The sequence below is a fragment of the Xiphophorus hellerii genome, chromosome 13, assembly GCF_003331165.1.
Source record: "Xiphophorus hellerii strain 12219 chromosome 13, Xiphophorus_hellerii-4.1, whole genome shotgun sequence".
Lineage (NCBI taxonomy): Eukaryota > Metazoa > Chordata > Actinopteri > Cyprinodontiformes > Poeciliidae > Xiphophorus > Xiphophorus hellerii.
The window spans coordinates 11,007,259-11,032,237 of NC_045684.1; the positions used below are offsets into that span (position 1 = coordinate 11,007,259).

The following is a 24,979-nucleotide window of genomic DNA, read 5'->3' on the forward strand; positions in this document are numbered from 1 at the left end:
ATATTACACTGGTTCGTACAGAATAACCAAAGAAAACTTCTATTCTAGAAAACTAAATGCTATCATAAATATGTTGTTAATTATACTTTTTCTTGACTCCTTTGGGTGCTTTGGATTGAATAAATTTGTTTCCTCTGGGTAAAATGTGCAGGAAAATAGAAGCCAGTGATGTAAAAAAAGAATACCAAACGGAAGCTGGTCTGAAAATTGGATATATACTGTATATCTCCAGTGTGGAGAATGTTGTAGTGTACTTACTGTCGGTTGCATAACATATTGTTGATGAGGCATCCATGACGTACTCTGGACCTGAGGAAAAACAGACAAAATGTGCAGTGACGTACATTTTTACGAGTCTTGGATCTAAATTATATCCATCATAAACAAATACAAGACGCTGGCGTATTTGCAGTTCGTTCGAAGAATGGTCCTGTCTGAAGACTTTAAAATTACTACACTGACCAAAATGGCTGAGATTCACACAGATTGAGCTATGCCAAAAAAGTTATTGAAAGAATTTAGAGATCTGGAGGCAGCCTGCTTTGACATAACTGCCAAGAGTTTGGCTTGTGCCTGGAGTGTTTATTTCTTATTGCTCTCCAATTCAATTCTGTTTGCAATAACAGGCTTTAAATTAAGACAACAGCAACTCAACACCACTTTTTATTAATAAAATTACCATGATTGAAGCAAAGACAGAAGAGACACATGCCAAGCAATTACCAGAGAAATACTCACAGAAACAAACTAATTTAGAAAAGGAAAATCAGAGATGATGAAGCATTGATAGTGGCAGTTATGAAACTGGATGAACAGATGATAAACAAACAGAACTTTTTTTTTTATTTGCATGAGAGAAGAATTGGACAGCTTGTAGCTGACAAACACACAGACCGGCCATAGATCTTGGTAAAACGATTGGATTAAACAAAGACAAACACAGAATAATCTGCTATAAGAGCAATCAATCCTCTGAGCCAACACAAATGCGTGATTTGGATCCGCACCGAAACAAGGCTGATATTCGGAAACATGCAGCCAAGTCGGCTTGTTTACACATGGCACTGTTTGTTCTCTGCAGCTGAACAGGACAGCCGATTGACACATAAAAAGCTTATCTATGATCACTTCTCTTGAGCATTTTCTAAGTAAGAAACTGCAGTGCCACCATAACAAGGGTTCTGTGCCACTTGTTTGTACACAGGAATATAGAAAAACTTCAAGGCCAGAATTTTGAGAAACTAAACGAGGAATTCATAAAAGCTTTCATTCTGATCTCAGCCACTTTCTTTAAAACTGAGACAGAGTGCAGGCCCTGGCAGAGGAAGAGCATTCCGGCTTCCCTGTTAGTTTAAGAGATAAAAGGACTGCAGTCTTGAGACTAATACGTATAAGACTTAGGGCTTTGGGTTTGGCTGTTCAAGATCAAAGAGAACAAGGAAATAATGAGAGATGTGGTTAAAATCTCTGTTTGCTAATTAAAATGGTAGTGGTAAATTGTGAGAGATGGTCCTTCTGAAGCTGATTTAGGGCTTCAGAAAGCAAAGAAGCAATTAGTAAGACCAACACACCACTGAGCTGATCTAATGAAATGGTACAACTTAAAAAAAACAACAACAAAAAATAAAAATAAAAACACCCACTTATCCCACTTGGCAAAATATATATTTCATGTCACCTCATGCTCCAATTTTTAAAATCCTTTTTTAGTTTTCCTTACCATGTTTTTCAAAGCACAGAATCTTTCTTTTTTATTTTATCAAAGAAAAAGAATGACAAACATCCATGAGGTCTTTCTAATTTATTTACATGTTCAATTGATTTACAAGTATACTATTATGTTTTTGTTTAGAAGTGGCAACTTATTAAAAAAATTGTTTTCTCCCCCCTCCAGGGGGTCTTTTTGTGGGCTCTAGTGTCCCTTATATGAAAGTAGGCTGACAGGAAAGGGGGAAGGACAGGGGGGAAGACATGTGGCAAATGTCGCCGGGTCCGGGAATCGAACCTGCGACGGCCGCGTCGAGGACTCAAGGCCTCCAAACGTGGGTCGCGCTATCCCCTACACAGCACACCCCAACTTATTTAATTTTTAACTGAATTTCTGGCTACAGTATTAAAGTAGGACTACAGTAAAAAAGAATGGAGAAATTTTCTCCTCATCTCTCAACACTTTTGAAAACACCTGTTTTTCCCCCAATATTTTAATGTTCAGGAGTTATTATAGTAACACAAATACAAATACCCACATTCTCCAAACTTCACTCTTGCAGGGCTAATCAGCTTTTTTGTCATATCAAAATTTTTGTCATCCACTGTTGTGCGGATGTAGAGACAGATTGGCCCAGCCACAAAGAACTTTTAAATTCCTGGGTTTGATGCTGGTCTACTAAGTTTCTAAGCCAGTTCTTTTTACCCCTCATTGGAAATATAGCCATAAAAATCTTTATCTTATGAATTTACTTGCTGTCTGCCAACTTTTCTTTCGCTAGTTTCATTATTGGAGGCCACTGTGTTATGTCTATTTGTATTCCATCTCTCTTTTTGTATTTGCTTGTTCTTTCTTTTCTATGACGGTATTTTACTTTTAATTCAAACATTGAGATGAATATAACTATTCCAAGCTACATGCACAAGAAAACTGAAAAGATAATAAAGGTGATGATAATGGCATGTGCCTCTTTAACACATCATGTGTTCTCATATTTGTTTGAACTTGAATGACTTTGCTTATGAAGATTCAGTAACTGGTTTTAATTTTATAAACTGAATTGCACAAACCGAGCTCAAACAAAGTGGCTTTGCTTCTATATTACAGGAGTTACCAGGGTACAATCATACAACCACCCTGGGTTCAGTCAATATGAATGACAAAATGTGCTCAACCCAAGAGAGCACCCTACCCCTGGCTGAACTTCACAGCTTGTTTTACAATTTAAAAGGGCCAATAAACCAAAAAGCTGGTCAGCCGGGTGTTCAGTAGCGTGGTTAGCCAGTTGGCAGCCCATCCAACCAGTCACATGAAAAGCCAAACAGCCTGCCAGGTAGCTAGTTAGTGAAGCAGCCAGCTCCACTCTCAAACAGCCAGCCACATATTTAGTCAGCCAGTGAAGCGGTCTGTAGGGCCGGTGATGGAAACCAGGCCACGGCTGACTGGCGACACTACAGCTGAAATCTTGGTAGTGATCTGGTCTGGACCGGCTCCTGTCATGTGTATCATCAAAGCGTTTTTTCCGTCTTACAAAGCCAGTCATCACTGAAGCCCACAGACGGCAGCTTTATAAGAACACCAGAGCCTAGCAGTTGGAGCTGTATGGGCCATTTGCTGATTTGATAAATGCTGCTGAAAATAAGAATCACCTCAACAGAAACATAAAAGACAGTATTGCAAATGCCATAACATCTATGCACCGAGAGACTTTCATTACAAAAGGTAATACTTTTCATCATAAAACGAAATGATTTCCTTTTGTTTGCCATGCTGTGTATAACTGCATGCCTTGTCTCTTTTCCCTTTTCTTCTTGCTGCGTCTCTTTGTACTTTAGCAGAAGATGAAGGACTCACCTTCCCGCCATGCCTGGCTGAAGGGCAATATTACAAGGAGCGGTGGCAGAGCTGGCCGATATTGAAACTGTGAGGATTAATATTCCTCAAAAGCCTGGCCATTGTTTTTGATAAATCAATTTGGGAAGCCTTCCGAGAGCGGATTAGAGACGTGCCATGGCCCGCTTTTCCCCCCTTCCTCTCCCCCTACACCGCAGGTACTGGACCGCAGTTTTAATCAGCCGTGCATCAAAGACGAGCACAGCAACCTTCAAGAACACCTTTCCCTCTGCCCACCCACCGAAGCACTGCCATCGCCGCCACCTGAGCGATCTTTCCTTCTCTCCCAACTTATCTTCCTCTAAAACGCTCCCACCTCTCCTTTATCTCCTTTCTCTTGTTCTGTGTTCTCATCTGTCTGTCCTTGCATACCAAACAGAACCGATGTTAAATGATAGCGTCAGAGCAAAAGGGCATGGCGGCGGGGCCTCTTGATGTTTAGATTTAGGAAAAAGGGTGTTGCATGAAATGTGCAGCGACGGGAAATGGTTGATGCTCCCAGCATATCACAGAGCCAATTTTCACGTTCCTGTTCTGTTCTGTTGCATTACTCCACACATCACAGCCACGGGGAATGTGGAAAATTTACTCTGAAAGAAGAAGCAATTGTGGTGAAGGTAGAGAAAATAAAATAAAATGAAAAAAGCAGCGGCAGAGAGCAGAGAGAGTCAGACAGCTGAATGGGAAGAAACTAGATACTTTTCACAATTTCACCAACAAGCACAGCTTTCCCTCAGATGCTTTCTATATGTCCTTTTAGGACATAAGCTCTATTTCAAGCAAAATTTGCATCCATGCACCAAGGATCTCAAGTATTTAGCATCGTCAGCTGCTACAATCAAAATGTTTGTCTGAGTGATTAAATGTAAAAATCCTTCTAATGTGAATGATCTGATTTTGCTCATTTTTAAATTCAGAAAGCTTCAAATGAATTGCTTATTATTGTTAAGCAATAATAATGAAATCTTGTAATTCTTTTAAATGTTTTCTAAAAAAATCTCAAATCATAATAAATACACAGAAATCAGGTAAATCTAATTATGTGAAAGAGATCACTTAATGAGTAGTTAAAAAACCCCATTGATTTTTATGATACATCAATATTTTATCATATATAGATAAAAATTATTACACTGTGGATGTGCAAGTTTTTTTGTTCTCTCCTCTATCAGCCTTTTCTTGATGCCAATTTTTATGTTGCTTGTTTTCTTACTTGTTTCTTTCTTGTTGCTTGTTTTGTGATTCCCTTGCGCACAACAGATGTTATCAAGCACAGCTGGGACAGTGGAGAGATAACCAGAGAAGAGAAGAGGACCTCATGCTGTTTTGCAGCTCATTTCCTTTCTAACATCCCCGCACACAAAGAAAACTTCTCTATAGCGCATGCAGGCAGAGATCCACCCATAAAGTGGCACATTATGACCTACCTGATATGTGGAAACAGGGGAAGCAGCGATGAAGGGCGTGATGGAGGTCTGTGCGATCATGCGGTTGGTGGCGATGCTGTAAGGCGAGGAGTAGAAACTGAGAAGAGAGAACAAAAGGAGCCAAAATGGAAAAAGTTAAAACCAAGCAAAAGCTGTTCTAATTACGTCATGTAATATAATAGAAAAATGCAGTGATTTACAAGGTTAAAATTGAGACTTCAGAAAATACTTCAGTTCAATTATTCCTCAATTATGAAAAAATAAATAATTGACATTAATGGAATAATGCAAAGGTGTTAAACTTTGGCGATACCCGACAGTAACATTTTGATTTCTATATTTATGTTTATACAAAGTCAGAAAAAGTTGATTTTACTTCAAATCTTAAGTTTTTCAATATGTGGAAAACCATCTGCTGTTAAAATTATTTAAATCAAAGCCAAAGCACACAAAAGAACCAACTTTACCCCCCTCTTATTGTGCACTGAGTTTTGGACACAAATGTTTTTTGCACAGCTCTTTTCTGGTCCCATTGCAGCATTTCAATCAGGTTGTGGTTTGTATTTTCACTACGACATTGGATCCCCTTGATTGATTTATTTTCATCCATTCTGTTGTAGTTGTGCAGCTGTGTTTTGGATCATTTTCCTGTTGATGACCCAGTTTCAGCAAACTTCACTGGTCAAACAGTGGGACTGACATTTGACTCCAGAATACTTTTGCATACAGAGGATCTAATTGTTGACTATTATTAGTATTTGTACTGAAATGGATTACATTGGACACCCTAATAATGTTTAACTACCAGCTTTAACAGCTCAAATACCAATTATACCTTAATATGCATTGAAATTCACAGTGGAAACCATTTTAGGAAGCTAATATCTACAATCTTTCTTATTTCCGCTCCTAAGGGAACTGCCAATCAGCGAAAAGTAAAATAAATTGTGTTCCTGGATTGACTGCTTCCCAAACACCAGCCAATGACCTGCCAAGCAGGATTGCAACTAAGTCTTTCAGCTTCCCATTCTGAATTTTCCGTTGAATATTTTAACAAATAGACATGTTTTCCAAGAATACCGAACCGCAAATAGGCAGGGATTCATTGTATTTGGTTTTCTTAAAACAAGGTAATGTAAATCAAGACGTCACCTACTTTGTCCTCGTCTGCTCGAAGTCATGTGGTACAGTCAGAAAACATTTAGAAAGTCTGAATCATTAAGTCATGCTGTTTAGAAAAAGGAGACTTCTTCTTAAACTTCTCCAAACCTACCTAACCTTACATCTACCCTTTCCTCCTGTTGATAAGCTCTCAGTTAAGGTAGTGCTTAGACAATTTCAGTGAGAACAGAGACAATACCCAGTGTTGGAAACAAAAATGCATTCATAGGTTTGTATGAGAAGTGTAAACATTCATCAATCATGTAGCTGAGGTCAGAATGTAATATTGTTATCCTTGTTTAAATGATAAAGTTGTGCTAAAATCAATGCATCTGAATGGATCAAATGAAATTTTACCATAATTAAGTGGGACAATATATATTAACCAGTGTCATTTTAAAAAGTTGAAACAAATAACAAGTAACATAAATGTGCTGCAACGTTTTGTTCCTCAGCTAGATATATCTGTAAAACTGCAGGTTTATTTATTTTGGTGTTTTGTGTCGTTTCCTCAAGGCCACAAAGCAAAAACAGTATGGAGCATAACAAATTATATTTAAATGGCTCTTGTCTAGGCAAACAAAATTAGTCGGTTTGTGCATGGTCTGTAACTAAAGATCAGAACATCATTTGGTAAAATGTTTTCAGACTCACTTATAATAATTACTTGATAACTTGACACCCAAATTACATGTGCAAGAGCCAGCCAAATAGTTAGATCACATGTTATCAAGAAGTCATTTGAAATGTGTTAAATTATGTGTTAATATTCTAAAATTAACCCAAAATGCTCGATACTCTCAATAGCTATAAAGAGAGTATCTTACCCTCATCTAAATCACATTAAGTAAGGGTAAGATGTAGCAGTCGTGTTCTCTATGATCTTATATGTCTCTCAGATTGTTATGAAAGAATTGAAGAACACATTTGTAGTTTTGCATTAGTATATTGATCTTCAAAGACATTTGTTTATCCGCTGCTCTCTTGTGATTTCAGCCAAACCTTTTAAATCAGACTGACGTCTGGACTTCAAGCCGCTGGAACAATACAATACTTTTCTTTTCCTGCCATTTGTTTGATTTTTGGGATCATTGCTCTGTTGCATGACCCATTTCTTAACAAATCTCAGCTGTCCAACAGATGGCCTCACCTCTGACCCCAGGATACCACTATACAGATGATTTCATTCATTCCATCTCACTGATTATCCAAGTTCTAGAGTTGCAAAACTGGCCTTGCACATCCATTCCTATCTACATGTACAAATTGTACATCAGGAGGGACTTAGATTATAAATCTTCCAAAGTAATTAGCTGCAAAAAGACGCTTCTATTAGATCATTGCAGATGTATTTCTACCAAGGTGTTGTGGTATCAAATGGCAAAGCAGCTGATAAACATTTGTTTTCAGCTCTGTCTAGAGGTTTACTAGTGAACTGGGATTAGAGCTTTTTTAATGACCACTCCAAAACACTGATTTTATTGTCCTTAAAATCCAAAATCACAAAAATACTCCAAAATAACATTCCTATGGTTTAGAGTACTTTAAATCAGATGTCAGAGCATGCCAGAGTGATCAAAGCTTTAATGCTGTGACAATCTTGGACCTGCTCATTAGTTAACCACAAGTTTGTTCCCTTTTGTTAAGTAGAATTAAAAAAAAAAAAAAATCTGTGAAAAGTGTATTTTAGAGCAAACATGTTGATTCCCAAGAATATTGGATCTCCCAGTTTTGTTTTTAAGAAAATATTTTAAAGACCTTTAGAAAGCATGCAGGTCCACTGATAAAGAAATCAGGGGTAGTTTAAAACTTTTGCATATATTGCAGACACTACAATGGAAGAAAATACTGTCAATTCTGATCATTTAATATAGTAATGCGAGTATACACTAGAACAATACTGCATCTGTCTGTGAAGACATTTCTTCCTATATTTTACATTTCTGCTGGATGATATCAAACTGATTGCTCTGTTAGTTCACTTTTTCTGCAGTCTGACTAAATGTAAACTGGAATGTCTGAAAATGTAAACATTACTTTCCCACAAAATATACCCGTGAGATTACAAGCCTGCAGAGCTCCATCAGACAGAGCGTTTACATTTCAGGCTGCGTAAAGTGAGTGGTGCTGTTTGTGTAGGCTGCTGGTTGAGATTGACTTGTGGTCGCTGGGGGATAAGTGGTTTAGGAAGTGGAAGTGAGGAGTTTCCTGAGAATGACTGAGGTCAGGGGTAGACAGAAGTCTGGTGGGCTCAGCATGCTCTTTCCTGTCTCAGAGGAACTTCGAAAAACTAAATATGTCGCTCTGGTCATTTATTTCCGGATTACCATTAATTCATGACATAAAGACCAAAAGCACATGTGAAGACACAAACAAGTAAACACACACAGGAAGGCTCACACAGCTTCCCCTCTGTGCCCCACATCTCTCATCCAACCCAACCACCGAAAAACCAATACCTGGAGTCTGTATAGATTTCCCTAATCAAACCGTAACAAAGTGCAGACACTACATTAATCTTTATGTATGACAGTGATATTGACTTGGCTTGTATGAGCCTGGAAGGGAGAGTGCATTAGCTGGTGCCAAAGATAGACTTCTTACCCATTCTGCATTGCAGCAGGATCGTACGTTAACGCCATGCCAGTCTGAAAGAGAGAAAGGATGTCAGGAAAATGTTCAAAAATGTATCTTATATTTGAATAATTATTTAGGTAAACTGTTAGGCAATTAGCCTCTTCTGTTTATTGGCTGTTACTGCAAAAGCAATGGGATTTCTGACTTTGACTTCCTTTTACATTGATTAATCTATAAATATGTTTAAGGAGACAGAAAATCATTAAACCTTAACAGTATGAAGCAGAACTAAATCATAGTCTGTGTTTGTCCAAGCAGATAAGTGACATTAAAATGCACTTTCTGACACAAAAAAAGCCTTTTCCAGAGACCTCTATTGAATATACACATGTGTATGTATGATGGTGCTTGTCCAATTACATCCTTAGATATTGTACCCACGATATTGTACTCACAAGTGAATGAGGAGCTCATGTTTCTAGACCAGAAGTGGTGTGGCATGTGAAACAAAGAAGGAAGGAGTTGCTATTCTTACTTTCCCCATTGATGTTCTTAGCAGGAAAAACAGTTTGATGAGATTTTTTGAAAGTCAAAAAGCAAAGAGAATGTAATTTTCCTCACACATACACAAAAAAACTTGTCTCTTGGAACAACTCGAATCTTAGATCTAAAGAAGGAACAACTCAAGACTATAAAGAACAAAGACACATCATTACATGGCCCAGCTGCAACAAATAGCTCCATAGGAAACAGCACTGCGGTTAGTATTTGTGAGCATAAAGTTTCTCAAGTAAAAGAAATGTATTGTTGTATTGTGACTTTTGTATGGAAGTAAATATGTGCCATCAGAATTTGAATAAAAAATGCATCTGAAATTTGAATGTTGTATATTAGTGCTTACTTTTTCAGTGTTAAAATAAATTCAGAATATATTTTTAATCTAAAAAAAATTCAGTGTCATTATTTGTACATGAAAAAAAAATTCAGTGTCATTATTTGTACATGGTTGCAATTTTCATTTATTAAAAAGATTCACATTCCTATTTCAAAGTGATCAAATTTTCAATGTACATATTTTTCACAGTTTAAATTTTCAGTGTTAAAAAATTCAGCATATAAAAAATTCAACTTTTCAAAATTCGAATGCAATATTTTCATTGTCCTCCAATTCAACTTGCTCAAATTCGCTGTCTCAAATTCAACGTCTAAAAATTCGCTGCAAAAATGGCGAGGTTACTTCAGGTCACAGACATTAGCAATGGATGTCAGATTCCAGGACCCAGCTAATCACGTGACACAACCGTCATATTGAAGAAATACCAGCATCGCCGAGGCTGGCGACCATGGAGGCGAATGAAAACCCAACGGTGAGTTTAATGCTTTCATATTTCTGTATTATATTTTATTTTGCGCATGAAGTTTGATACATTATCTTAAATCTTGATTTAAAACACGGGTTGGGCCGTTGTTAATCTTACACCATGTAGTGCTAGCATATTACGTCTTGCTACCTCCTAGCCCCCCCAGCCCCTCACCCAATTTACCCCGTTTTATTTCAAAAAGAAATACCACTTGCGCCAAGTCTAGAATCTTGAAAGAGAACTGATGGGTGGCGACTTTCTGGGTTGTTTGATGTTGTCTTAGGTGAGACTGAGACAGGCAGTCTTAGTAAAGTGTAATTTTTCAGGAGATGCTACCGCTAATGTACTAAGCTAATATGGCTGCCTTGTATGCTTCAAGGAGGGGCTGTGAACACTACCGACATTAATTATAACCACAACCCCATTCTGTTCAGCTACTGTATTGTTCAGGTGACTTCATTTATGAATTAATTAAGAAATTTATTGTCATTACAACATCATCCAAAATACTGCTTCTCTTATCTGACAAGTGTTGATATACAATATTAATTTACATTATTTTCTTTCTTGCTTTTTTTCCCTCTGAGTCATTTGTGATGTCTTTTGCAGCTCGAAGGAGAATCCAGGCTCTCTGATACTTAAATGGAAAGAGTACAGAGCTTGGCATATTCATGGGACCTTCTTTGCCCCACAGAGAACAATAGGAAGTGGCTTTTTGAGAAGCTGTTACTTCATGCAGTGAGTCAGCATTCATTTCTACTGCATGTATTTTTTTCTTTAACTTATGTTTTAAATGACATTTTATTTAAAATCCAATTTTGATACACAGAAGGATAAAGAATTGTGCAGGTTTGCCATTGTTTTAACATTTTTGAAATAGTCTGGTACCAATTTATCTTAAGTGTTTTCTATAAACCTAATCAAAGGTAAGAGGTAGAATCTTTCAAACAAATTGTTTTATTTCAGTTTCTTTAGATTGCCTTAGACAAATGACAGCTTTTTAAGCTTAAGCTCCTATCTGAGGAACAGTCTCATACTTTCTCTGAGGTCTTGCAAAACTCAAGTGATTCACTTTTAAAGATTAATCTTTTTACATTAGTTGTTAATTGTAAAGATTGTCATATCTTCAGTGTCACATGAATTACATTTTTTATACACATTGTGTTTTACTGTATACTGCTTTGATCCCTGTTATTAGTTTCAATTACCAGAGCAGCACAATGACTGTAATGAAATGAATTGTTTAGAAATAAACTATTACCATTTTCTAAATTAGGTTCTTGGACGTGTCGCAAGACAAATAAAGCAGCTTAGACGAGGCTTGAAAGAAATCCCAATATGGTCACTGGTAACTCGGCGGCCTGATGCTGTACCGCTGCTTTTTCCACTGGAGGAAGCCTCCCTGTGTCCAGAGGTATATTTAAATAACTGGAATTATGGTGCTGCATCTGTTATTGTTTTAATGAAATGCCTTTTATATAAAACATTTTCTTTGCAAACTTCTGTTAAACACAACGCAATTAGTTTTTTCTACTAAACTTAGGTGGTACTTCAGCATATCACTTGGCCAGAAACAGATGACGGAAGTGATGAAGATGACGACTGCTCAAAGGAAACCAGATGCCGCATTTCAGGATATCTGAAACAGTTAATTGCAAATGGTAATGTTACCAGTGTCTGATTGGAGATTTTCAGATAACTTTTCAATGAAACATCCCTGTAGGACAGGGGTCTCAAACTTCAGTCCTCGAGGGCCGCAGTCCTGCAACTTCTAGATGTGCCTCTGCTGCACCACCTGAATAGAATAATTAGGTCATTAAGGTTCTGGAGAACTGATCTACACAAGGAGGAGGTAATGAAGCCATTTCAATCCAGTGTTTTGTACCTGTGGCACATCTAAAAACTGCAGGACTGCAGCCCTCGAGGACTGGAGTTTGACACCCCTGCTGTAGGAGAATTCTTTTCTTAGTTGCTTGCAGTGGTACCTCACAATTCAGTTTTAATCTTAGCTCAAAATTCAAACAGTTGAATTGCATGCATGTTTGTGTGTTCTCTCTGTGTAGTCTAGCTCTATCTCAACATGTGGTTCCAGAACTGATGTGGATTTTAATAAAAAGTAAAACTGTCTTGAATATTTCCAGTTACTTTAGTCTTACAAACATACAACGTTATCCATAAGTTGCGGATGTATGGTAAATTAGAATTGAAAATGTGATTGTGGCTTTGTTCTCTTCCACAGCCACACCACCTGAACTGAAAGACATGATGAAATTCTGGACCGGATGGGAAAATCTGCCATCAAGTCTGTCTGTGGAGATAGTTCATGGAAACTACCCAACAGCTGCCACTTGCTACGAAACGCTAAGAATTCCTTGTCACTACAGGAGTTACAAATCTTTCAGTGATGAGTTTTTAGCCTGCATTTCCTCTACGCAAACTGGCTTTGGCTTGCTTTGAATGATCGACCTGTAAAAAAAAAAAAAATCTACATTTAAGCTGTAGCAGTTCTGTTTGTGAAGCAGCTTTGTTCAAATGAAAGTTTTGTTGAAATGTAGAATCAATTCAATTTTCTGATTTTGTCAGATGATTACATATAATCACATGTATTGAACGTGATTCAATACATATGAATGTATTGAATTCATATTGTATTGAATATGAATTTGATACATATGAATGTATTCATCCATATGAATACATACAATGTATTCATATGGATGAATGATTACTATGTAATACATATGATACATAGTAATCATATGTATTATTCATTAGAGTACCGTGTTACTCTAGTTCCTCTAGTTTTGTCACATTCAAAACTAGAGGAACTAGAATGACACAATGTTCAGAGTAGGTATTTCATTTCTCTGAGTCTGTACTGTTTATACAGGCAGTTTTAAATATGAAACTGAAATTGTTTTTTATGCAAAATTTTATTGAATGTACTTAGATGAGTTCATACATGCTTGAAGTATTAGAAAATAAATTACATAAGACAAACAAAACTTTTTTCTGATTCTTATAATGCAAGAAATTTAAAGTCCTAGAACAATGTACAAATGTACCTACTAGGTTTCTTTTGAGTAAAGAAAAAACAATCAAATTACAAATTTAGAACATTTTAGTTCTTAAACATGTCTACCATAAAGACACTAAAATTCACCTTTGTGGTAACATGATCAGCATTTTGCTTTACATTTCATAACTGGTGAATTTTGAAACTGGTATGGAAGCTTATTGCTATAATCCAGGGGGAAAAAATCGAGCGCTATCACGTTATAACGTCATACGTATCTTATTGAAATGTGATAGTTATCTTGTTAAAACATGATACGCATCTTGTATAAACGTGATAATTTTATGTCCAGGAAGTGGCAGTATTATGCTAGGCTAGTACAGTGGCTAACAGGACTTGGACAAGTTTCCCTTCATGTTTAGTCTAAAACACGGAGATACGGATGCTGCTTTGCACTGTGGTTGAAACCAATAATAGCATGCACACTCTGAGCAGGATCCTAAACAGAACGGGACTGCACAGAAGGAAACGTCAGTCCGATCCTCTAGCTGTGGTGGCGATCCTAACTGATTCTGGATTTTAAAAAAACTAGTTCTTGAGTGCAGATAAAGTCCAGGAGATCCAGGGGCATACGTTCAAGAACATGCTCCAAACGATCATGGAGTCTATCAAAAATATGATCCAGCAAAAATTCCTTGAAAAGAGAAAAAAAAAAAAACATGTCAAAAAAATTGTCAGCAAAATAAAAAAGTATTTTGAAATCAGTAGGTCAGTATTGAGAAATCACAGTAATATAAATTAAATTATGATATTTAATCTAAAATAAGTTAACAAATGTACTTACAAGCATATATTTTTCTTGAAAATTTGTTAAAATCAATTGAAAAAACAAAGGGAGTTGTTTATAGTGTTGCTAGGTAACAGAACGAGGTTTTATACCGCAAAGTAAAAATAATGTAAATTAATATTGTATATCAACACTTGTCAGATAAGAGACAAGTGTCTCTTATCTGACAATAATTAAGAAATTAATTATGAAATAATTAATTTCTTAATTATTGTCATAATTAAGAAATTTATGACAATAAATTTCTTAATTAATTCATAAATGAAGTCACCTGAACAATACAGTAGCTGAACAGAATGGGGTTGTGGTTATAATTAATGTCGGTAGTGTTCACAGCCCCTCCTTGAAGCATACAAGGCAGCCATATTAGCTTAGTACATTAGCGGTAGCATCTCCTGAAAAATTACACTTTACTAAGACTGCCTGTCTCAGTCTCACCTAAGACAACATCAAACAACCCAGAAAGTCGCCACCCATCAGTTCTCTTTCAAGATTCTAGACTTGGCGCAAGTGGTATTTCTTTTTGAAATAAAACGGGGTAAATTGGGTGAGGGGCTGGGGGGGCTAGGAGGTAGCAAGACGTAATATGCTAGCACTACATGGTGTAAGATTAACAACGGCCCAACCCGTGTTTTAAATCAAGATTTAAGATAATGTATCAAACTTCATGCGCAAAATAAAATATAATACAGAAATATGAAAGCATTAAACTCACCGTTGGGTTTGCGTTCGCCTCCATGGTCGCCAGCCTCGGCGATGCTGGTATTTCTTCAATATGACGGTTGTGTCACGTGATCAGCTGGGTCCTGGAATCTGACATCCATTGCTAATGTCTGTGACCTGAAGTAACCTCGCCATTTTTGCAGCGAATTTTTAGACGTTGAATTTGAGACAGCGAATTTGAGCAAGTTGAATTGGAGGACAATGAAAATATTGCATTCGAATTTTGAAAAGTTGAATTTTTTATATGCTGAATTTTTTAACACTGAAAATTTAAACTGTGAAAAATATGTATATTGAAAATTTGATCACTTTGAAATAGGAATGTGAATCTTTTTAATAAATGAAAATTGCAACCATGTACAAATAATGACACTGAATTTTTTTTAGGTTAAAAATATATTCTGAATTTATTTTAACACTGAAAAAGTAAGCACTAATATACAACATTCAAATTTCAGATGCATTTTTCATTCAAATTCTGATGGCACATATTTACTTCCATACTTTTGGCTTTTATTCGACCTCTGTCAGTCCAAAGCATCTGCTGGCATCCTTGGAAATTATTCCATTAAAGTTTAGCACAATGATCTGCACATTTACCCAGAGTAATTAGCTACAGAAGCAACTCGTTCTTTTTTTCTTTTTTTTGCGCTGGAGACTTAATTCACAGATGCTTTAAGCTACATTCCACTGTGCAGCTCTGTAATTTAATTTAAGCTGGTGATAAAGTTTCCAAACAGACTTCCGAGGCTATGGTCTTGAGCTGGAAAAGGGTAGAGTACCTTCTCCAGGTCGGGGGGTGTGTCCTGCTCCAACTAGAGGAGTTCAAGTATCTCAGGATCTTGTTCACGAATGATTGAAGAAGGGAGCGGGAGATCGACAGGTGGATTGGCGCAGCATCTGCCGTCAAGCAGCTGCTGTACCAATCCGTTGTGGTGTAGAGAGAGCTGAGTCAAAAAGTGAAGCTCTTGATTTACTGGTCGATCTACGTTCCGACCCTCATCTATGGTCATGAGCTTTGGGTCATGACCGAAAGAACAAGATCGCTGATACAAGCGGCCGAAATGGGTTTTCTCCATAGGATGTCTGGGCTCTCCCTTAGAGATAGGGTGAGAAACTCAGTCATCCAGGAGGGACTCAGAGTAGAGCCGCTGCTCCTTCACGTCGAGAGGAGCCTGTTGAGGTGGCTCGGGCATCTGGTCAGGATGCCTCCTGGATGCCTCCCGGGCGAGGTGTTCCCACCGAGAGGAGGCCTCGGGGAAGACCCAGGACACGCTGGAGGGACTATGTCTCTCGGCTGGCCTGGGAACGCCTTGGGATTCCCCCGGAGGAGCTGGAACAAGTGGCTGGGGAGAGGGAAGTCTGGACCTCCCTTCTGAAGCTGCTACCCCCGCGACCCGACCCCGGATAAAGAGGAAGAAAATGGATGGATGGATGGATGGACAAATTTATAAATCATCAACTTAATCAGTACATAAGGTCTCTCTTCCCCAGCTTTTGTCAGCATTCTCAGCTAGATTCCTGGTTTTTTTTTTATCATACTTCTGTTGCATTTTAATCATATTTCTTGGCTAAAAATGCTAATTAATTAAACTTCATGAAGTACAAGTTCAAACACAATTGAAAAGCCACATAACACATGATAAACTGTTGATACAGACCCCGTTTAGCTGATAACCTTTCAGACTGAAGCAGAAGCTGCCAATAGTTGCCAATGTCACATAGATCATTTGCAGCTGCACATTTATTACATCCAAGCACCGATTCTTTATGCTAAAAATGAATTAAATCAAACTCGTATCAGCTCGTTTAAATTTGGAAGAACTGACAAGTGCCAAAGTTGAGGTGGGACTAAACTCAGTCAATAGGACAAACTGAATTAGGATTGAAGACGCTCTTTTTCTATTTCAATCACATACAATTATGCTTTTATGAATAGGAGGAAATGAAGACATGCCTTTTAGAGAAAAAAGGGAGACAGAGAAGGTGTGTCGGGATTCTTGGGTGTGTGTGGCTAAGAGCATTTTAGAGTCCAGGAGAGGAACCTGTGCCGCAATCCTTCATCTGCATTCCTGAAGGCTACCTCCCGGAGGAGAGCTAATCCGATTTCTTTTAACAGGAGGCTGCTGAGGATGGCAGATTTCATCAGAATACACACACACACACACTTTTTGGGCCATCTTCTCCCTCACTTTGTGCTCTCTACTGCCCTTTCTTCAACATCTTGTTTTCTCCTTCCTTCACTCTTCACTCCACACCCTCCTAATCTTCGAACCCCCTCCTCCTTCCTCTTCCTGTACTTCTTTTCACTCTTGTTCTTATTGGCGGCTACCTGCACACACAATTCAGGAAACAGCTGCTCTAAAGAGCAGGGGTATCAGTGAGCCTATGACCAAAACCCCGAGAATGAGCAAAAACACTGAACCTCCAGCAGATCCAATGATGTGTAATCAAGTGGCTTTCGGTGTCTGTCTGTGAAAATGTATTAGCATGTCCACTCAAAAGGAAAGCTTATTCGAAACGAATGCAGTAGCTGTTAATTTTAAAAGATTAGTAACATCATTCTGTGAACATTTAAGTGTTTGTGTATTGTCTAAAACATCTTTTTCAAAGTTTGGATGTGTGAACATAATATTGTGTTAAAGTGTTCATACTGTCCACTGGACATTTGACCATTTTTTAGGTCACAAACTTCAAGGCAGTTATCAGGATTTTAGGTGACTGAATAAATATAACAGGTTATTGCAAAGTGGAAAAGATTTCCACTTCAGAAAGTAAATATAAAATCCAGAAATTGTTGAATTCACTTTTATTCACACTGTAAAAACATAAACTCTTACCAAGTATTTTTGATCTGGTTTCTAGACATTTGAAATAAGACAAACCTAACTTACATGTAACTTTTCAGAAAGGTATAGGAACTTGTTTTAAGTAAATGATTCCTCTGTTGATCAAATAGTACTAGTTCCACTGGCAGATTATTTTTAAACTATTACTTTCGTTTATTAGTCACCTAATTAGAAAAAAAAAACACAGTATCTGGGTAATTGAATCCAAAATAAAACCACTAAAAGTTTATTTTGCCACAAGCCAAGTGGAAAACACATCAGAAAACAGAGAAACACTATTTAGGGTAGAAAACTAATATTGCACATCACTCTGAACACACAACCACTGGGGTGGTGCTGGCAGCATCATGATGTGGGGATATTTTTCTTCCTCAGGGTCAGGGAAGCTTATCCGAATTAAATGAAGCTAAATACAGAGCAACTGTGGAAGAAAATTTGGTAGAGGCGGCAAAAGACGAGTATGGATGACGGTTCTACTAGCAGCTGCACAAGAACCCTGAGGTCAAAAGAATGGTTTAGGTCAAAGCAGACAATGTCCAGACCTAAATTTAACCAAGAAATATTAAGAATATGTAGCAATAAAATGCGGTTGTTCTAATACGCTGTTCATTCAGTTTTACTGGGCGTATGGGTAAATGTTCAATTGTCTAGATGCGCACAGGTGGTAGAAACCTCCAATGGCACTTTTGCAAGGCACTGTTTGAAATGAAGAGACTGTGGACATGTTTTGTTGGTGAGCATGACTTTACATGTGTGCTAATAGCAGCAGCAGATATGACCAGCTGTTTGGCAAGGCTGATATCTCCCCTCGGTGCTGTGCTTCCTTCCATGTGCTGATGACTTCCACAGCTCCTGACCAGCGATTCTGCAGGGCTATAAACTGATTACTGATGCAGGCTGGTACGTCTGGAAAAAAGGAAAAGAGGCAGCTACTCTGCCCGGGTATCTGAAATGGATTCAAAACTGAATAGAATAAAATAAAATAATCAAACAGAGCTCAGCCACCACCGTGACTTTTAGAAAAGAAGCAGTTTATTTTCAGTTTTCAAACTTCCTCTTCGTGTTCTGAAAATAAAATAGTTTTTTTAATGATCCCAAGAGAGTTTGAATTTTTAAAAATATACTTAAGCTGGTAACTTATAAAATCTGTGTGTCCGAATAAACAGTGGCATCATGCCTGCTTGTATTTTCTGTTCAGAAACCAATTTGCTTTCTGTTCTTTTTCTGCCTGGTGGCCACACACACACACACACGCAGACATCTGCTAGGCTTTCACACAGAGAAAATCCGGACGTTTTTTAAAATTTTTTTATCTACATGCATTCCCCAAGAGTAGCTGCTTGAGAAGTGTGACTTTGAAAAGTTTTTTCTTTTTTTTTAATAAGTGTGTGTGTGTGTGTGTGTTGGTGAGATGCAAGGAAGGAGTAAAAATGGGGGAAGGGATGGGGTTGAGCACCTACAGAGCTTGTGTGTGTGTTTTGAAAAAAAATTGCAGTGACTAATATGTTTGTCAGCATGAGACAGCGAGAGACAGCACTTTCTAGGCTCCCACATTGGGTAGTTTACAAGAAAATCTGTCATATTTCTCAATCCTTGCCACCAGCCACCCTGCAGCACTCAACCCCTTGCAACTCCTGACTGATCATGCAATGTGTTTCCTCTCTGTTTCTCTGTCTCCGTCTCAGTGAGTCACTTGCTCTTTCTCTCTCCATATGTTGCTGTGGGGTCTGGGAAGACTTCAAACACAGGGAGGAAGACGCAGGGAGACAAAAAAGGGAAGAAAAAAAGAGAAACGTGTGCAGAAAGCACTTAAAGGCAGAATAAAAGGAAGAGTTAAGAAAAATTTTAAAAAAGCCACAGGAGATTCTGTACAGGCAGACGAGGAGTAAGAGACTGATGGATGCTTTGGACTCTTTCTCCCCTTAATCTGTATGCGTGGTGAGAAATGTCTCCAGTTCTGATAAACAGACTGACATGTAATAGCCCATCAACCACCTGATCAATGACAGTAGGGTGAATGACATTCTATTCATTATCCCATTCAAATGCTTTTGATTCAACTAGATCACATCTTCAGGTGATCTGCCTTCAATAGTGACAAGGCTGGTACAAACCCAATGCAGATGTCAAAATCTGCATAATTCACCAAAATATATACCAACATGAAACATGGAAGATGTTTAATATGTAGCTAAATGTTTGTAGCAGTTAACCAATTTAAACCTTTTAAATTTGCTCCTCATCTCTGTGTGGGATAGTTGGGTTAGAGGAAAAAGGAGGAAAAAACCGATTGCAGATCAACACCGCACATTCAGTGACCTTGAAATCTCTGTGGTCAGTAGTATAAACAACCCACTGATATGGCAAAACATTTCTGTCCTTCAACCAGGCGTCAAACACTGGCAGGACTTTCAAGTATCATAGCATCGTGTCTAGAGGCTGGGAAATCCTCGCATAACGTCCTTTGAGTCGGCCTTGGGGATCGTATCACAGAGGGTCGATCGTAGTTATATCTCCCTCAGCAAAGGTGTTAGAGGCAACAGGCCACACCTGATCTCATGCGGCCATCGCCAAAAATGAAGGACATTTTGGTGAAATTTCACAACACATAAATGTACAAAGTTCCTTTCCTTAGTATGGCATGAATTAAAAAGTTGACAAGACTAACAAATACAAATGGTGGCTCTTTAAATAAACATGTGAAAGCAGCTGATCACGAAGTCCCAAGGAAAGCACAATCTTATTTAAGTTGAAACTTTGGTAACTACTGATGGCTGAATGAGTGTTACAAAAAGCAACAGTTGACACAAATACACAAATATAGTAACCCTTTTTTAAATTTCCAGTTAGCAGGAAAGAAATAATCAGACCCTCGATGGTATTAATCTGTTGGAAAACCAGTTACTCAGTTTCAAAACACAATATACCTGAAAGGAGAATAAAATAATTTGTTAATCTCTACTTATCTGGCTTTGTTAACAGACATATGCATTAAAAAGCTGTTTGCAAAAAGGTTTACATGAACAAATAAATTAATAAGTTCAAATATCAAAGCTTTTACGAGAAATTCAAAGTCCTTATTCCTGGAAGTTTGGATTTACTGTTAAGTACTTGCATTCGGGCCAAATCTACTGATCTTATTTCTACAATAAAAGGGTTATGAGATGACATCAGAGAGACTTTATTATTCACGCAAGGATAAAACTAAAGCTTGTTAAACCTATCTATGCCTGAAATAATAATAAAATAATACCAAATATGCATCACTTAGCACCAGCAATAACTGCATCATTGGAGATCCAGTTGAAGTGTTGAGGATGTAGTTAGAGCTGACTGCCTTTGGAACAGGTCATGGCCACACACTTGGAACAAGGTGCATGCAAATCTTCTCACTTTTGAAGGTCAACTGACCCACCTGAAGCGCCTTCTCTCTGTGAGATTCATTAACACATTCTGCACCATGTTGAGTGGGCACATCTATTATTAGCCTCTTGTGCTAAATAAGGCGACTGGACATTTACTTCTGGAAAAAAGCTTGTAAATTAGTTTTCAAGGACTGTTTTTATGTTGTCGCGTTAAAACCACAAACCTTAACACAATTTATGACTTTTATGTTGTAGACCAGAACGAAGTAGCTCATAATTGTGAAATAGAAGGAAAATGGTGCAATACTTTGTAAGGACTCCTTTTGCTGCAATTACAGATGAGTTTTTTTGTTTTTTGTTTTGTTTTGTTTACGTCTATTACCAGCTTTGCACATGTAAAGATGGGAAGTTTCTTTCCATTCTTCCCAAGCTCAGTGAGATAGGATGTAGAATGTCTGATTATTGGTTAATTTCAAGTACTAACACATATTTCTGACTTATGTAGGTCTTTGCATTGACTAGGCTATTCTAACACATAATTATACTTTGATCAGAACTATCTCACTGTAGGTCAAGCTATGTGTTTATGGTCGTGCTCTCCATTTTATTTCTAAAAGGTCTTCTGTCATGTACCCTTTTTCTTTCCGCTTTGCAGTTATGAGCTGCAATGTGTTGAACTTTAAATCCTCAATAAAAGAAAACGTTTTATTTTGTGGTTGTAATGTAGCAAAATAGGAGAAAAGCTAAAGAATACTTTTCCAAAACACTGTTCATTTCGCTCTAAAATAATACGAAGCAGAGGTGTGGATCTGAAGTAACCAACCAGCATAAAAATATAAGCTTTCGGCAACAGATTTCGCTCTCCACACTTGGTCTTGAACTTCGACACAGCATTTTGTAAAAGGCAAAGTAATGTGAAACAATGTGAGTGGAGGCCACCAGCGGGGAAGAGGAGATAACTACCAGGAACAGGGAACGTGAAAATATTTTGAACTGAGACACAAATCCCTGCTCTGAGATTTGAAACTTGAGGTTTAAATGGGTCTTCAGTGTACATTTGAATTAAGCTTCAAGCTAGCTAGCTTATGATAATGTGCTTCAATGTTTTTTTGTTCAGCTCAGCCTTTGGCTGAACTCAGATCTATGCACAAACTCTGGGTCTCTGTTATTTCTCCCCGGTCGTTCTTGTTTCCCCTCTGGTCTCTGTATGTTTATAGAATCTAGGTGAACAATTTTTTTTTGTCTTGAAGTCTGATGAAACTTCCCTTAGCTACAGTAAATTGCGTCAGAGTGCACCATCCTGGACAAGCTCTACTTTAATCACCTTGCGCGTCCTACAAGAGGGTAACTTAAAACAGAGCCTCTTTACATGGTGAAAAGTTGAAATTCTTCTAAATAAACCGAGGAGTGTGCTAAAGGTTTGCAGGCACCTTGTAGAGCTCCAACAAAGAGTTCTTTTTTCTCTTAAAAAAAGAGAAACTTTTTATATTTTCTCTTTGGAAACTTAAAAAAATGATTTATTTGACATCATATTGGGTTGACCCATACTTGGAACAAATAAAAAGCGCAAGAACTTTCCGAGGAAAACTGCAGATTTACACAAGCTGCTTCGGTACTTTGAAATCATTCCTAAACTGCTGTGGTATGCAGAACCATTCATTTTAACAGTTGTAGTGAATGACATGTTAATCAGATGTATCTGGCCTGTGCTGACTTCTGGGAGCATACACAAACAGTCGACCTCAGATGAAAGATAACTGGTTAGGTTGTTCAGGAACCACCACATTTCTGGCCTTCCATGAACTGGAAAAATCTGGATCACTTTTGATATTGCTTTGAAAAAAAAATGATGTGAACACACAAGCATTCTGCTCTAAAATCAATCTGCAACTGCTGAAATGCAATCTGAAGAAATATTATAATAGAAGTACAACTGCAGGAGCAAATGTCATGCTTTCAAGCCAAAAACAGTGCTCCAGTTGTATTGCAAGAGAAGCATCATTAACTCCATTAATTTTAACCAAGATGAATGTCGAAATACTCAGCAATATTTACCCCAGAAGCTTGATGGCTGCAAAAACGATGTAGTTTAGGTCTAATGTTCTAAGTGAAATGTATGCAGCTGTGGGGATGTTTGACCCTATGAGGATTAGAAAAATCTTCATGATAAATTAAAGTCTCAACATACAGATATTATCTTTAAAACCCATTAAAAGTTCTTGTGTAAAATTGTTCTACCATAAAAAAACAGCCCCTAATTGAATGGATGTGTTCAGTGCAGTTAATCATGTGATGAAGCACTGAGAGAGACACGGAGCCCAATTTATAGTCCAACAACCAACAACAAATGCGCATAGAGACTGTTTTCTGAAGGACAAACATTTCATCTCTCTCGGTCTTCCCCCCACTGCTGCTTCAGCACAACTGTCAGCCTCACTAAACGTGTGTGCTGGGTTTAGGTATATGCTCGCATTCTTCCTCATCTATGTATTCCAGTTTAAAGGCTCCCTAGCCTGCGTCCTCTACGTGTCCTTTCCAGTATAGATAGTTGTTAGCTGTAACCTTGTATCTGCATGTTATCACACGGAATCTGGTTTTGGGTTTCCTGCCATTCTGATGTGTGGAGGGAATGTGTGTTCAGTGAGGCATTTGGCTAGAGGTGCAATTTACATGACAGCTCATGTACATTCAGGGCCATCTCAACTGTCTATTTATTTCTATTTTTCCTCATACTAGATTCATATCTTAAAATGGACACAAACGGCAAATCCTTTCTGTTTGCAAAAACACTAGATGTGACAGACAGACTTATTTGGGTTTTTGGAAGGCCTGTATTTACAGCAGTAAATCTTAACATCTATTATAACATTATTGTCATATTTGAATGCAAACAGTTTTGTTTTACTTGTGAATGAAGTGTGGTTCCTTGTAAAAGTCTTTATATATCACCACAAACACACCAACAATGCTTGGAAAAAATCCCAAAAAGAAGTTTTAGTGATTCTGTCTGTGGTTATAGAGAACAGCACGAGGGTGTTGATTTGACAGCTTTCTCATATTATTGGAGCCTTTATCCTAATCTGTAGATTTGGATGAACAGTTTTTATGAATTTAGTAATTAATTCACTAAAAGTACAGTTAAATGAAAAGAGAATACATTGGTATTATTTGATGAACGTAATTATCACAAGCCTCATTGCTTGTTTCTTCCTGCAGCTTTGAAACCCTTCTTGTTTCACACAAGTCATGATGACATTGATGACCAAACCATGGAGCTCTTTTGACCCATCGGCTACTGAAGCATTACATTGTACTGTAGCCATTTGTGGACAGCTACAGAAAAGATATAATAGATGTAATGATTCCATTTCTTTACATTCATTCCTCCTAAGACTCAACTCTACAGATGTGGAAAAAGCTTAGGGTCACTCAGCATTTAGGATTTCCTCTCAGTGAGCAAGAGTAAAAGTTTGTACTGTCCCAAAATCTTACCTCCCCTTCTCTGTGCCACGGTCTCCCATTCTGAGGATACTTGCTCTGGCTTTGACGTTTCTTCTGCCCTCCATCTGCAAATTTGCACAGCAAAGGCTCCGTGGGGGCTGCAGAGAGAGAAAAACGAAGGTCAAAGACATTTTAGAAGGGTGGCATCTTGTGACCCTGCAGAAAGGCAAATGCCTTTTTGAACCGCATCTCCTTTTCTTTACTTCTGCCATGGCGTTTCTTTTTCTGGCTCATTCCGTTCCTCTTTTCTGGGTCCTATGGAGCTGCTAGACAAATTCCCAGGTTGACAAGGTTGGCAGGCCCTCCCTGTCCTCGCTCCGGCTGGCAGCCCATGAAAGAGCATTGCGGGGTATTGTTGAAATAATAATCACAGTAATCGCGCTTGTAAATACCTCTTAGATGGTAATGGAAGACGGCTCTGTCAGCCAAAGCTTTTTTTTTCTAGAAGACGTTCTTATTCTTGAAACATAATCGCTGCTCGCTTTACCATAACAGCAGACTTCTCTTTTCTTTGAAATTTTATGTATTTTCCACTGAGTCTCAGGACCTCA

General features: G+C 37.9%; 1 protein-coding gene across 4 annotated transcripts in view; it reads right to left on the reverse strand.

The window, feature by feature from the left end:
• Positions 1 to 24,979, reverse strand: part of rbms3 (RNA binding motif, single stranded interacting protein) — a 334,935-nt gene that overhangs the window by 32,966 nt on the left and 276,990 nt on the right. For all 4 annotated transcript variants that reach the window (XM_032580204.1, XM_032580205.1, XM_032580206.1 and 1 more), the window contains 4 exons: positions 24,420 to 24,526; positions 8,794 to 8,837; positions 5,029 to 5,125; positions 259 to 309 (listed from right to left, as the gene is read on the reverse strand). In XM_032580204.1, coding sequence (XP_032436095.1) covers positions 259 to 309; positions 5,029 to 5,125; positions 8,794 to 8,837; positions 24,420 to 24,526 — 299 coding nt within the window. The remainder of the gene's footprint in view (positions 1 to 258; positions 310 to 5,028; positions 5,126 to 8,793; positions 8,838 to 24,419; positions 24,527 to 24,979) is intronic.